The sequence below is a fragment of the Capsicum annuum genome, chromosome 12, assembly GCF_002878395.1.
Source record: "Capsicum annuum cultivar UCD-10X-F1 chromosome 12, UCD10Xv1.1, whole genome shotgun sequence".
NCBI classification, from domain to species: Eukaryota; Viridiplantae; Streptophyta; class Magnoliopsida; order Solanales; family Solanaceae; genus Capsicum; species Capsicum annuum.
Window position 1 is genome coordinate 90,398,771 of NC_061122.1, and position 14,613 is coordinate 90,413,383.

The following is a 14,613-nucleotide window of genomic DNA, read 5'->3' on the forward strand; positions in this document are numbered from 1 at the left end:
AAAGCAAGTTCATAGAGTGGTGGATGTAGCTGAGCTGCTATACTTGTTCCTTTACTTGGACTTGATTCAATTTCTTTTTTTTTTTGAAGCCATATTATCTTAAATTAACAGGAACATAACATAGATTATAATTGATTAATGCATAACAATAATATAACAGTTCTAACAGACCACTAATCTGTTGCACCAGGTATGTTATCTGTTGTAATATATAATCGACATGTTGCAACGGATGAGTAATCCGTGGAAACCATAAAACATATCACAAATCTATTGCACCAGGTATGTTATCTGTTGGAACATATAACTGACCTGTTGCAATGGATGACTAAATCATTGGAAAGAATAAAAACAGATCACTAATCTATTGCACCAAGTAGTTTATCTGTTGTAACATATAACTAACCTGTTGCAATAGATGAGTAATCCGCTGGAAATCATAAAAATAGATCACTAATCTGTTGCACTAGGTATGTTATCTATTGCAATATATAACTGATCTGTTGCAACGGATGAGTAAACCATTGGAAAGAATAAAAATAGATCACTATTATGTTGCAAAATGAGTTATCTGTTGGATCAATATTATTTAGATTTCTTCCAAATAGAAGAGTCGTCTGTCGCAACAGATGAAAGATCTGTTAGATTGTTCACCTGTTGCATCAGATTTTCATAGCTGCATCAGATTTTCATCTGTTACATCATATGTTTCCATCTGTTGCACCAGATGTATTCATCTGTCACATCAGATGTTTCATCTGTTACATCAGATATTTCATCTGTTGCAACACCATTTTTACTAAGACAAACAACAAATCAATCCAACAATACCAACACATCACACACACTAAGAACATCAACTGTGACCAAAACTCACCAATAAATTCAAATCAATAGTTCGACAACAAGAAGAAGAAATGCCAGAAATTAGGTTTTTATTCAGTCCAAATTTCAATACTAGAAGAGTAGTTAGCTCAAGTTCCTTTGTTTCTTCAAAAAATTTTACCTTTGAAAAAAAGAAATGGGACGACGAAGAACTCGAAGTTGTTGTCGTCGGAGAAGTTTTCACATTGATTGACGGTTGAAAGTCGAAAAGGAACCCGACTATTTGTCGCCGGAGGTTGAAGGGAGAAATTTTGTAGAACTGTTGGTTGGGAGAGAGTTGAGAGATACTATTGAGAGAGAGAAGAGAGTGGTTGATTTGGATTGAAGAGGGGTATGAGTTGGGTTGATTTGTATTTTTGAAAAGATTAAAAAGTTTTGAAAATATTAATCAAGTCCACAATTAACTTAATCAAATTTCTTAAAGATGTTTGACCCTTTAAGTTGGTCAATGTCACCAATCCTTTATTCAAGACTTAAAAGACACCCTTCCTTTGTTGCAATAATATAATATTTAGAAAGTAATGGCTATATAATATTTCTCTCGTTTCAATTTGTTTATTTGATTTAAATTGTCATGTTATTTTAAAAATAATTTATTTTTTAATTCTCATAGTTTAAGATATATAAAATATAACAAAATGTCTTTAATATTGTGAGATTAAACATATTGGGTGAAAAGTTAGACTTAAAAGAATTGCTAAAAAAATATTCTTTTGAAAAGACAAACAAGCAAAGTATAAGAAATACAAATTGTAATGAGGGAGTAATGGAAAATGTAATTTCAGGCAACGATTGAATGATCGCATTGCTATTTGCTTTTTTTTACCCCATCTTTTCTGCGTATTATTTAATACGTAGTTCTTTTATTTTATTTTTTATTTTACCATTTTTTTCTTATAATAACTCTTACTCCGTATTCAACTTTTACCATTTTTCTCTTACAATAACTCCTACTCCGTATTCTACTTTTTCTTTATATAATAAGCTCATTCTTCAAATTGCACGAATGTGGCTTTAAAAAAGGATGAAAAATAATATAATTTTATTTATTCAAACATTATATAAACAATATAGTATAATATAACAAATATAGTACGATATGAAATTATATGCGGTAATATATTACCATCCAAGGAAGCTGAGGATGTGCATATATGAATTACTAGAGGAGCATGACCTGTGTCAGTACAGGGCTAACATTAAGATATTTTGATTATGTATAATAAGTAGATTGATGTTAATTCTAATTATGAATTATAAAAATTAATACACAAAATATATTAACTATTTGATAATATTTTTCAGGGAGCCAAATTATCTTGCAAGATAATTATGTATAACTTATTCATATAAATAAAAAAAATTTAATGTATTTTAAAGTTTAGATCTTTAATCATATGACTGAGGTTTGCTACATTAAGCATAAAATATGAGATTAGAATTAATACATAAGATTTGACACTTGTTATATAAAATAGAAAATAATTGTTGAAAAATATAAAGGGTTATCTAGTCATTGCATATTACATATGTAGGTTGCAATTAATAATTCAAAATTACATTGTATTCCCCTACTAAGCCGACATAAACATCCTTTGCTTTCATTTTTCCTTCTCTTTTATTTGTCAATTTGTTGTTCTTTGAAGTTAAATTAAATTAATATTTTAAATTTAAATTTTAAGTGTTTCAAAAATTATATATAAAAAAATTATAAGTTACCATCCGTCATATCGATTTAAGTTATTTGACTTTGAGAACACGATAAAACGTACTTCTATAAATATTTTATCGAACTTTGCTTTTGTATATGTTCCTTCCATTAAAACGTGGGAATTGTTTGTTAGAGTGTATAAAAATAATTTTGAATAGAACATATTAGTAACGTTTGCATTAATAATGCTTGAATTAGTAATATTTGTATTATTTATGCTGTCATTATTTCTTATACACTGTTTGGTGTGCTGTATTAGAATTTGTCTTTTTAATCTTGATATATTTAAATAACTTTTTTTTTAAAAAAAGGATTGCATATACATTCTAAGATTCATCCGGGATCTAGCACGGGTTCAATATATGTTATTTTTTTTATCTCAATTTATGTGACACATATAGAATTTAGATAATCAATCATATTTTTAATATGTATTTAGATCATTTAAGTTGTTAACTATTGTAACTTATAATATTTGTAATGTAAGTTTCAAATAATATGGGTTGTTTTTCTTATCCAAACTTTTGAGGAATTGATAGTGAATTATATTTTAAAAATAATTTAAGTTTTTAATTATTGCTTCTATTTCAATTTAAGTGACACTAATATGATTTCGAGAGTCAACCAAATATGTTATTATCTTTTAAACTTTTTAAGTTGTTAATTATTGTAATTTATAGTATTTTTATGTATTTTTTTGCGATATATAACAGATTAAATTATTTTTAGATATTATAAGTTATTAACTATTGTAATTTATAATACTTTTTATGTAATTTTTGAATAATATATGTTACTCTCCTTATCTAGAGATTCTGTATCGTCGATAGTCAATTAAATTTTTTAAATTATTGTGATTTATAATATTTTTTTATTTCAATTTAAGTGGCACAGTGCTTAGATGACCATAATAATTAATTAGGGGTGCTATTGTAAAATCACGATTGAAGCAGCGAAACACAAATGTCTTAAATGACTTACAACAACTAATTAGAAACGACAAAACAAAATTACTATAAAAAATACTTGTGAAAAAGATTTAAGTGAACCTCATATAAGACGTCAAGTTAATTTAAAATATCAAGAGTTATTGTATCATCTTTATATCTATTTAACCCTTTTAAATTAAATTTTATTAATCTTTTAATACTCAAGTGACTTATAATAATTTAGTAGGGGTGATATTCAGTAAAACCATGGTTGAAGTAGCTGAAACAGACATATCATAAATGTCTATTTTACTTTTTTTTAATTAAATATTATTAATTTTTTAATACATAAATGACTTATAATAATTAATTAGGGGTGATATAGTAAAATCACGACTGAAGCAGACATGACAAAAATGTTTATTTTATCTTTTTCTAATTAAATATTATTAATTTTTAATATATAATGACTTATAATAATTAATTATGAACGATATAGTAAAATCATGAATTGGATATTATTAATTTTTCAATACATAAATGACTTAATAATTAATTAGGCTGATATAGTAAAATCATGGTTGAAGCAGCTGAAACAGACATGTCATATATGCCTATTTTATTTTTTTAATTAAATATTATTAATTTTTTAATATATAAATCACTTCTAATAATTAATTAGGGTGATCTAGTAAAATCACGAATTAAGCAATCTGCTGAAGCAGGCATGTCGAAACCCTCTCTTCTATATAATAGAAAATTTGCGTGCATTTCAATTATATTATTAAGTATTGTTATTTTTTACTACCACATCGGGTAAATTCTTACCATTATAAATTAGATAAATATAAAAAAATACCTATGTAGTATTTAGTCTTAACAAAAATTTAATCCTTATTTTCATGGTTAGTATTATTCTATGTTATAAAAAGAAAAACTTAAATATATATATTTTTTATGCTTCTTAATTTGAATGTGCATAAATTTTAAAATATAAATAAAATTTTTATTAACTTAAAAAAGTAAGATTTTTAAATTTTATATTCAATTTGGTACAAGAACTAAATTATCTTGAGATTATAGATTTAGGTTTGAATTAATTATCGCACCTGAAAGGTGAGATAAAATAATATCAAGTTGAAAAGGATAAAGTGCGACATTTCAAAATTTATACAGTGTTTGATTGATTTTATAAATTTATTTTGAAATAAATTAATACCCTCAATCAAACATAATATAAATCTATTGCCAACTTTATCATGAAATATCTACTTTTATCTCGAATACCCGACAAGCTATGTATGCTAAAAAAATGCATATGTTTGTAATGTCATTTTTATTAAGAAGTATCCAACCCGTAATCACAAGAATTCAATTGCAAGATCACAGTTCTACCATCTGAGTTATATTCTCCCTAGTCGAATGAAAAATGCATGAAATAATTAGATGTTTTTTCTGTTCTTTTTTCCTGATACAGTCAGATCATCTTGAACTTGAAGCAAATATCTTCTCATGAAATGAATCATCACACTTACAATTCAACTAAGTGAGAGAAATCAATAAAATTTCTTTTCGGAAGCAATTTATTTTTTTCCGAACACAACATACAATTCTCCCATACAAGTCAAAGATAAAAGTTACTTCCCCGTTTGAAAAAAAAAATTGATTTAGTTTTACTTGATACAAAATTTAAGAAAATAAAGAAGATTTCTGAATTTCTTGTGGTTTTAAACATATCACATAAAAAGTTAAAATTAAAAAAATACTAAAAAAAAGAAGTCATTACTTTTGAAACGAATTAAAAAGAAAAGTAAACTATTCTTTTTTAAACGGAGGATATTATAAAGTCAAACTAAAAATGGCACACAAATTAAAAATATCATGTGAATAATACTCGACTAAGAAGAATACTTCCTCCGTTTCATTTTACTCGTCCCAATTTGATATTGCACATTGATTAAGAAAAATAATTAATAATATGATTATTTTATCATAGTATCCATATTAGATAATGTTTATATTTTAATTTAGCGAAAAAATAATTAATACTAAGGATAAAAAAGAAAAAAAATTATTTTATCTTAATTAATAAAAAATAATAAAATAAAATAAAAAATCAAATTAAAAAATTTAAAATAAATAAAATGAAACGGGGAAAGTATATAACTCCAGCAATACCCTTTTCTCTCATTTGACTTGAAAAACCCGGGAAAGAACCTCAAAAACAGTTAAAAAAAGATGAGCCTACACAATCATCTTCATATCATACCATTAAAAGCTCAAACAAATCAGTTTTTTGATGAAATTACTAATACGCCCTTCCCCAACTCCCATCGTCACCCCTGTGGGTCCCACTTCATTACCACGACCGAACTAGGCCCCACTTACCCCTACCCCACCGCAGTCCCACACCTAAAGATCCATCAAATCGATCTGTGGTGTGTCCCTTGTGCATTACGCGTTGAACTTTCAAACTTTTTTTTTTCCTTTTACTCCCTGCATTAAGGATTAGTTGTTAATAATTTCTTAACTAAATTTTTATTTTTATTAATTATTTACGTATAAGAAAATAATTTTTATTTTTTTATTTTAGAATATAATTATAATAATAAGTCAAAAATACCACAAATAAAAATGAATTAAAGATGTATTTTTCTCGAATTAATTGTTAAGTACTAATTTTTAATTAAATTTTTATGTTTACTCATTATTTTTTATATATAATTTTTTTTTGTTTTGTAGTTGTTATTAATTACTTATTATTTAAACTAGTAAAGACATAATAATAACGACTAATTAATAAAATTATTATAGTGAAATAATCATAACAATAATTATTTTTTAATTAATGTAATAAGCCAAAAAATATGTTAAATAAAAATAAATTAAAGAATAGCATAGCGGAAAATTTAGGAAACAGAAGTCGGAATGGCTTTTTTCTTTGTTCGTCTTTCTATCTTAGTCCAATATCATGTTATTCAACTCTCTTGTGATTGATTCTGTGATCCACTCCAACCCACTAACAGTTCAACATTCAAAGAGAGAAACCCATTATAACATTATAACTTGGGTTTCTCTCTTACAAGGCAAAGAATCTACCCCACTACCTCCTGAGTCCTGACCCCGCCCTCCCCACCCACTCACGCACCCAACACCCCAAAAACATTATTTGAAGACACCTATTTTCTTTATATGTGGGAAGAAGAAAAGGGGTGGTTGTTTCTTGAATTGTAATAATGCAATAATTGTTGTTAAAAATGGGGTCTTGGGTATCTTGAGGGAAGTGTAGTGTGGGTCTGCCTTTGTTTGAAGTCGAGTTTCTGTTTCAATGGCTACTAATGGGAGACTTATTGCTGGTTCACATAATAGAAATGAGTTTGTTCTTATCAATGCTGATGAAGTTGGAAGAGTAAGTACTTCAAGATTCAACTTTTATGCTATTGGTACCTCCATAGTGAGTTGCTTCATGAGATTATGAGGATTTTGTGTTGTTAAAATGGCTCTGTGGTGTATTTTTGTGTCGGTGGTAGTTTTCTTGACCACATTTGTTCCTTTTTGAAGTTGCCTATTTCCTTTTCTTGTGCTAAATATTCCCTACTATCAAGCAATTAAGTTGGATTTCACTCAGCTAAAAGCTGACTTCTTTTTGTAAATCCCTCATTTGACCTTCTTTGTTTTGCTTTGGTATTTTTCAAGAATTGGATCTTTCAGCTTATGCCAATTCTCAGTAATTTTCATTAATTTGCAGCTAGCTAAACACTTCTTTCTTGCATTTTTGTGGGGTCAAAGTTTGTTTGTTTGTTTGTTTGTTCTAGTGGGCTTTTTCTGTTAGACAATATATTATTAATGTGTAAAATGTGGATGTGAATTCAAAGGTTGGACCTTCTTGATCTGAGGAGATTATTAAGTCATATGTTGGATGTGGATTTTAATTCAAAGTATGGAACTTGTTGATCTGAGGAGATAAGTGTCTTTTTACTATTGGTTGATTGCAGGTAACTTCTGTAAAAGAATTGAGTGGACAGATTTGCCAGATTTGTGGAGATGAGATTGAAATTACGGTTGATGGGGAGCCATTTGTTGCTTGCAATGAATGTGCATTTCCTGTTTGCAGACCTTGCTATGAGTATGAAAGGAGAGAGGGGAATCAAGCTTGTCCTCAATGTAAAACTAGGTACAAGAGGATTAAAGGAAGTCCTCGAGTTGAAGGAGATGATGAAGAAGAGGAATTTGATGATTTAGATAATGAGTTTGATCCTCATCAAACTGCTGAGGCTGCCCTTTCAGCTCGCCTCAACGTTGGTCGCGGGAATCCTAATGGTTCGGTATATGCTACCCCATCAGAGATGGATCCTGCTGCCCTTGGCACAGAGATCCCTCTTCTTACTTATGGTCAAGAGGTAACAAGTCAAGATTTGTTAAATTGGTGTTCATGTTCATAATTTGTTAGATTTTACATATAGAATTAGTATATATTGTTTTGCAGGAGGATGGAATTTCAGCTGACAAGCATGCTCTTATAGTCCCACCATTTATGAGTCGCGGAAAGAGAGTTCATCCAGTTTCAGATTCTTCCATGTCTTGTAAGTCAATCAGAATTTCTTGTTGTAATTCTTTGACCAATTTGTGAACTAGAGACTTAAATATGGCTGGTGTTTTCAGTGCCTCCTCGCCCTATGGATCCTAAGAAAGATCTGGCAGTCTATGGGTATGGTAGTGTCGCATGGAAGGAAAGAATGGAGGACTGGAAGAAAAAACAGAATGATAAATTACAGATGGTTAAGCATGAAGGAGCTGGTGGTAATAACGATGGAGATGAGCTGGATCCTGATTTGCCCAAGTAGGTTCCTTTTTCTTTTGTTTTCTCAATCTCCTAAGTCAGTACCGATGATGATATGACTTGTTTGTTTTATTCTTAGCATTGGTAATTTGACTTATAGCATTCTGACCAATTATGTGCCAAAGAAATGCCTTAGTATGAGGCCAAAGAGTTGGTCATGTGTTTATCTTTTTAGGTCCTACAAATTGGAGATAGCCTGTTTCATAAGTCATGGAATTTGGGGCCTTTCAAAACGGCATCTTAGCTCTATCCAAGTTCTGGAATCTTCCAAAGTTAGTAATTTCATAATTACACCATTTATATATATGTAAATAGTAGCTTTTCTAATTGGGGATAAAATTTAAAGGTAACTGAGGCCCCTTAATAGCTGTTGCTTTGGTTGGATTTGTTTAACAACTTGTATTACTTTCTTATTCATCAAATCAGATCTCCACAATAGTGGGATTTGTTCTGCTGTTTCCCACTCTTGTGGGAGGACTCGGTAATTTTTTGGACAAAATAAACCAGGCATATTTAAGTAATTATTTAACGGGCTTTGATCAAAATCTATAGAGTGGATGCAAGTCGCACTTATCCAGTAAAAGAAAGTGGGAAACTAAGTGGAAGAATGTTATAGGATTAGTTAGGGACTCAGGTGTGATTTTGGGGCAAAAATCATTTTGTTTCTAGAGTCTTTATTTCAATTTTAGTTATTTAGTTAGATTAATAAGATGGAAGAAAAAGAAGGAACGAAAAGCATGATATGCAAATACAGATTCTACCAGTGGAGTTGCTTTTATTCTTTGTAGTTTTTCCATGATTACGCTTTATGGGCTATCCACTTGCCCTTGATTGGTTCTGCTAATTTTGATACTCTCTTTGGAAATGCCCAAAGGTATAAAGAAAATGATTTGAAAGAACCAAACACATGTTTTAGATTATAGTTTGTATGTCCCATTTTTGATACTATGAACCAAGCATCCATTGAGAAATGCATACTGCTAAATAATATAGGAATTAATTAATAATCCATCTACGAGAATTCTTGTATTATATTCTTTGTGTAATGGTCAATGTGGTAGGATGAAACCATGGAGATCAGGGTAAACACTGTGTGAATTCTTCCCATTTGCCTAAAGTCTTGATCAACAGAGTTGTATCCGGTATCTCTGTTGTTGGGAGGAGCAGGTACCCAGTGAAATAGTCGAGGTGCCTACTAGCTAGCTCTGACATCTCTGTCATTAAAATAATAAAATAAATTACACATCTTACACAAGCTTTTGCTGAAAGTAATATCTTACAAAGATATAGATTCACTATCCACTGGAGCCCTTTGAAGTAGGCAAAAATCATGCATTCTCTTCCACACTCTCAATCTCTTGTTTTCTCGTAATTGTTCTTCGAGTACTACATGTTCCATGTTCAGTTGATTCAGTGCAGACTTTTAGTTCTAAATGTTGTTTTGGTGCTTTATTTGAATGTTTTTTGAAATCCTGAGATCTAACTCTCTTCCTATAACCGTGTTGCAGGATGGATGAAGGCAGACAACCACTTTCAAGAAAGATGCCTATTTCTTCTAGCAAGCTAAGCCCATACAGATTAATCATTTTACTTCGACTTGTAATTCTTGGGCTTTTTTTTCACTATAGAATAAGGCATCCTGTCCATGATGCTTATGGATTGTGGCTGACGTCTATTATATGTGAAATATGGTTTGCTGTATCCTGGGTATTCGATCAGTTCCCAAAATGGGTTCCCATTAAGCGAGAGACGTACCTAGATAGGCTATCACTTAGGTATACATTTTTTATGGCATGCAATGTATAATATAGTATGCATGTATGCCTATGAACATCAATGCCGATGAGTCTTACCCCTCCATTGTGTCCTAACCTATTCTCTGCCGTATATGTTTCTCAGGTATGAGAAAGAAGGGAAGCCTTCTGAATTAGCCCATATTGACATTTTTGTTAGTACAGTGGATCCGTTGAAAGAGCCTCCACTTATAACTGCAAATACTGTTCTCTCCATTCTTGCTGTGGATTATCCAGTGGACAAGGTTTCATGCTATGTCTCTGATGATGGTGCTGCCATGCTTACTTTTGAGGCACTCTCTGAAACATCTGAGTTTGCAAGGAAATGGGTCCCGTTCTGCAAGAAATTCAACATAGAGCCCCGAGCCCCAGAGTGGTATTTTGCTCAGAAGGTTGATTATTTGAAGAACAAAGTTGATGCATCATTTGTGAGGGAACGCCGTGCCATGAAGGTGTGCAGTTTATTTAAATTTTCATTCTGCTTCCCCGATTTCCAGGTGTATGGATATGATTGTCAATAACTATTGGTGAAGACATAAACTTGGTACCTCTTTTTGGCGCAGAGAGACTACGAAGAATTTAAGGTTCGGATAAATGGATTGGTTGCCATGGCACAAAAGGTTCCTGAGGATGGTTGGACCATGCAAGACGGAACTCCTTGGCCAGGAAACAACGTCAGGGATCATCCAGGAATGATTCAGGTTTTGCTTTGTTCTCTTTCATACTCCAGTTTCAAGGGGAAAAATTAAAATGTTAAATTGTGAGTAACCTGTTTCATTTCTTTATGCAGGTCTTTCTGGGTCATGATGGTCTCCATGATATTGAAGGGAAGGTACTTCCTCGCCTTATTTATGTTTCTCGTGAGAAGAGGCCAGGATTTGATCACCACAAAAAGGCTGGTGCCATGAATGCTTTGGTAAGTCGTCTTCAATCTTTTTTTTTTCTTCTGAAAATATAGCGTTAAGACTTAATTCAGTGGCTATTTACACTTTAAAATGGAATTGTAGATGCGGGTATCAGCGGTCATCTCAAATGCTCCTTATTTACTCAACGTGGATTGTGATCACTATATAAATAACAGTAAGGCACTGCGAGAAGCTATGTGCTTTATGATGGACCCAACTTCAGGAAAGAAACTATGCTATGTACAATTTCCTCAGAGATTTGATGGCATTGATCTACATGATAGATACTCAAACCGAAATGTGGTCTTTTTTGATGTGCGTAAAATGGCTTTAGTTATTTTGTTATGTGATATTTCAAAGATTCATATCTTATTGTATCTGTTTATGGTTGTGCATATGGATCTGATATGCACCCTTAGCTACCTTACTGAAGCGAATTTTATGCCTGTTGGGAACAGATAAACATGAAAGGACTTGATGGGATCCAGGGTCCAATTTATGTAGGAACTGGATGCGTCTTCAGGAGGCAAGCACTTTATGGATATGATGCTCCAAAGAAGCCAAAACCTCCAGGAAAAACGTGCAATTGTTGGCCGAACTGGTGTTGCTTTTGTTGTAAATCTCGAAAGAAGCATAAGAAAGGGAAAACGACCAAAGATAAGAAGAAGGCAAAAGGCAAGGATGCTTCAACTCAGATTCATGCTCTTGAGAATATTGAGGAAGGAATTGAAGGTAAGACGAACAAACCTTGAGACACAACCACTGGTTAATTCTAGCCGAAGGTCTTAATAGATAGTTAAATCAGGATTTATTTTCTACTTTCATTTTTCGTAATTATTGTCGTTACAAATTAACTTCCTCTTTATCTACTTCTACAGCACGTTCTTCCTTCGCTCATACTAGAGCTTTTTGAGATATATGTTTGTGTATTTACTGCTAACCAACCCATGTGATACAGGAGTAGATAGTGAAAAAGCCTCGTTCATGCCCCAAATAAAACTCGAGAAGAAATTTGGACAATCACCTGTATTTGTTGCTTCAACACTTCTAGAAGACGATGGTATTCCTCCAGGAGCATCATCAGCATCTCTCCTGAAAGAAGCCATCCATGTTATTAGTTGTGGTTACGAAGACAAAACAGAATGGGGTAAAGAGGTAAAGATGCTGCTTAATTAGAAACCTTGTTAGATTTGTTCTAAGCTGGAGATGCAGTTTGTGTTTGGGCTCACTTTTCATGTTTTACCAGGTTGGATGGATTTATGGATCGGTTACTGAAGATATCTTAACGGGGTTCAAGATGCACTGCCATGGTTGGAGGTCTGTCTATTGCATGCCCAAAAGACCTGCATTCAAAGGCTCAGCTCCTATAAATCTTTCAGATCGCTTGCATCAGGTTCTGCGGTGGGCCTTGGGATCTGTTGAGATTTTCTTTAGTAAACATTGTCCCATTTGGTATGGATATGGGTGTGGTCTTAAACCGTTGGAGCGGTTTTCGTACATAAACTCAATTGTCTATCCATTGACTTCCCTCCCACTTCTTGCATATTGTACATTGCCAGCGATCTGTTTGCTTACTGGGAAATTCATTGTTCCAGAGGTAAGGCTTCCCTCTCATCTGTTCCTGTTCGTTGATCTTATTCACATGGTCATGTTGCATGAATTATGCATCTTAAGTTCCGCGGCACATAGACCTCTGTCCTGGAAATATCTATGCATATTGAACAATTTTGAGAAAATGATAAAAATGGTCCCTTATGTTTGAGGGTAGGTTCAAAATAGTCCCTTAAGGAGATTAAGTATGCACTGGATAATCTAGGTCTTTTAAGTTTGCCCAAATTACACACTTTTAGACCATGCAGATTAGTCTTTCCAACTTCTGATGTCTGTTTCTTCACTCTTGACTATGATTGTGACCGCCAATTTGAAATTTCACCATCTTCATTTCCTGTAAAATTTTAATTACCGGATAGAATTTCCATAATGGAAACATTATAAACTTTTCTTCAATTCATCTTATGTGCTTTGCTGGCTATTTTTTTTCTGTTTGCAGCTTAGCAACTATGCTAGCATTGTGTTTATGGCCCTTTTCATATCAATTGCTGCCACTACTATTCTGGAGATGAGATGGGGAGGTGTTGGCCTTGATGACATGTGGAGAAATGAGCAATTTTGGGTTATTGGTGGTGTCTCATCCCACTTTTTTGCTCTTCTCCAAGGTCTACTTAAAGTTTTGGCTGGTGTCAACACAAGCTTCACCGTCACATCAAAAGCAGCAGATGATGGGGAGTTTTCTGAGCTTTACCTCTTCAAGTGGACATCCTTGTTGATCCCCCCGATGACCTTGTTAATTATTAACATCATAGGGGTTGTAGTTGGAGTTTCAGATGCAATCAATAACGGGTATGATTCATGGGGTCCTTTATTTGGAAAGCTTTTCTTCGCCTTATGGGTCATTGTTCATTTGTACCCCTTCCTCAAAGGTATGATGGGTAAACAAAGCAACGTTCCCACTATCATTGTTGTGTGGTCTATCCTTCTGGCTTCTATCCTTTCATTATTGTGGGTTCGAATCAACCCATTCGTGACAAGAGGTGGACTCACGTTAGAAGTATGTGGGTTGGACTGTGACTAAGAACAAGAAATAGGGGATGCCTAAATGGCTTGAGTGTATATGAGAACGGGAAGTTCAGATCGGGGAGAAGTTCAATCCCCTAACACTGTTGTTTGATCATCAATGAATACAAGGAAGAGCTCATGATGGTTGTGTATAGATTAAAAGGCAGGTAGCAGCAGACATTGATATTTGTTTTGCGAAGTGTTTCTTGATTCTTTTTGATATGTTTTGGGATTTGTGGCTTGTTGGGTGGAGTTACAATATTTGTAATCCCAACAGAACATAAGATTAGTTGTCATAAGTTATATCCCCTTCTCAATAAGGGATTTCACACGGAAATGTATTTTCATTAGTCGTTAAGGACCCTTGTTCCACGGTTGCCATTTAAAAGGAAGTGTAATTGGATTCTGGTGTTTTGTTCTATATTTTCATTATCATTTTGGATGCCTATATTCTTGCAGCTCTAATTTTTTTGTTGTTTTAGCGCTAAACATTGTAGTTGATGCTGTGAACTGGCAAAACATTTTGATTGTTGCGTAAGATTTGTTTGCTTACAACAATGGTTTAATGTAATCACTGTAGTAGTAATACAGGCCTATGCATTTCAATGTGAAGTGCAGTGATTCTTGAATGTCTTTGCGAAGACAGTTCTGTAGCTGAATCTCTAAGTTATAGCTTCTTGTCAGGACATTCTCGAGCCGTGGAAGCGTCTTTCACAAATGTCCAGATCACTAGATCATTTATTTAAAAATTTGTGCCAAAGTAGCCTTGATGCTACACATCCACTAGATCATTTCCATTTGCTCTTTTTTGGTAAATAATATAACTTCTATTACCAGTGTGGGAATTACACAGCAAATGGAGTCTATAGGGCCTTCAGCAAAAAATTATACCATTTACACACTATTAATTTTTCTATAATGTGTATATATATTA

General features: G+C 32.5%; 1 protein-coding gene across 4 annotated transcripts; it reads left to right on the plus strand.

Annotated features, from left to right (window-relative positions):
* The first annotated feature begins 6,429 nt into the window (after positions 1-6,429).
* On the plus strand, positions 6,430-14,125 carry LOC107850563 (cellulose synthase A catalytic subunit 2 [UDP-forming]). Of its 4 annotated transcripts, XM_016695172.2 has the most exons (13): positions 6,430-6,934; positions 7,521-7,925; positions 8,012-8,108; positions 8,188-8,365; positions 9,874-10,140; positions 10,265-10,610; positions 10,722-10,859; positions 10,949-11,074; positions 11,166-11,378; positions 11,522-11,795; positions 12,022-12,218; positions 12,310-12,660; positions 13,114-14,125. In XM_016695172.2, the coding sequence occupies exons 1-13, from the start codon at positions 6,854-6,856 to the stop codon at positions 13,693-13,695; spliced, it is 3,255 nt and encodes a 1,084-aa protein (XP_016550658.1). In that variant the 5' UTR covers positions 6,430-6,853; the 3' UTR covers positions 13,696-14,125. The 4 variants fall into 4 exon arrangements, with proteins under 4 accessions (XP_016550658.1, XP_047257844.1, XP_047257843.1 ...); XM_047401888.1 differs by lacking the exons at positions 6,430-6,934; positions 7,521-7,925; positions 8,012-8,108 and adding an exon at positions 8,541-8,637 and having other exon boundaries at positions 8,234-8,365; XM_047401887.1 differs by lacking the exons at positions 6,430-6,934; positions 7,521-7,925; positions 8,012-8,108 and adding an exon at positions 8,491-8,637 and having other exon boundaries at positions 8,235-8,365.
* Positions 14,126-14,613: the final 488 nt, after the last annotated feature.

Excerpts from the sequence above, each read along its gene's own strand:
- LOC107850563 (XM_016695172.2), top strand. The coding sequence starts at position 6,854 with ATGGCTACTAATGGGAGACTTATTGCTGGTTCACATAATAGAAATGAG. Across the intron at positions 8,109-8,187 it reads TTCAGATTCTTCCATGTCTT|TGCCTCCTCGCCCTATGGAT; the intron begins GTAAGTCAATCA and ends TGGTGTTTTCAG. Across the intron at positions 11,796-12,021 it reads TATTGAGGAAGGAATTGAAG|GAGTAGATAGTGAAAAAGCC; the intron begins GTAAGACGAACA and ends CATGTGATACAG.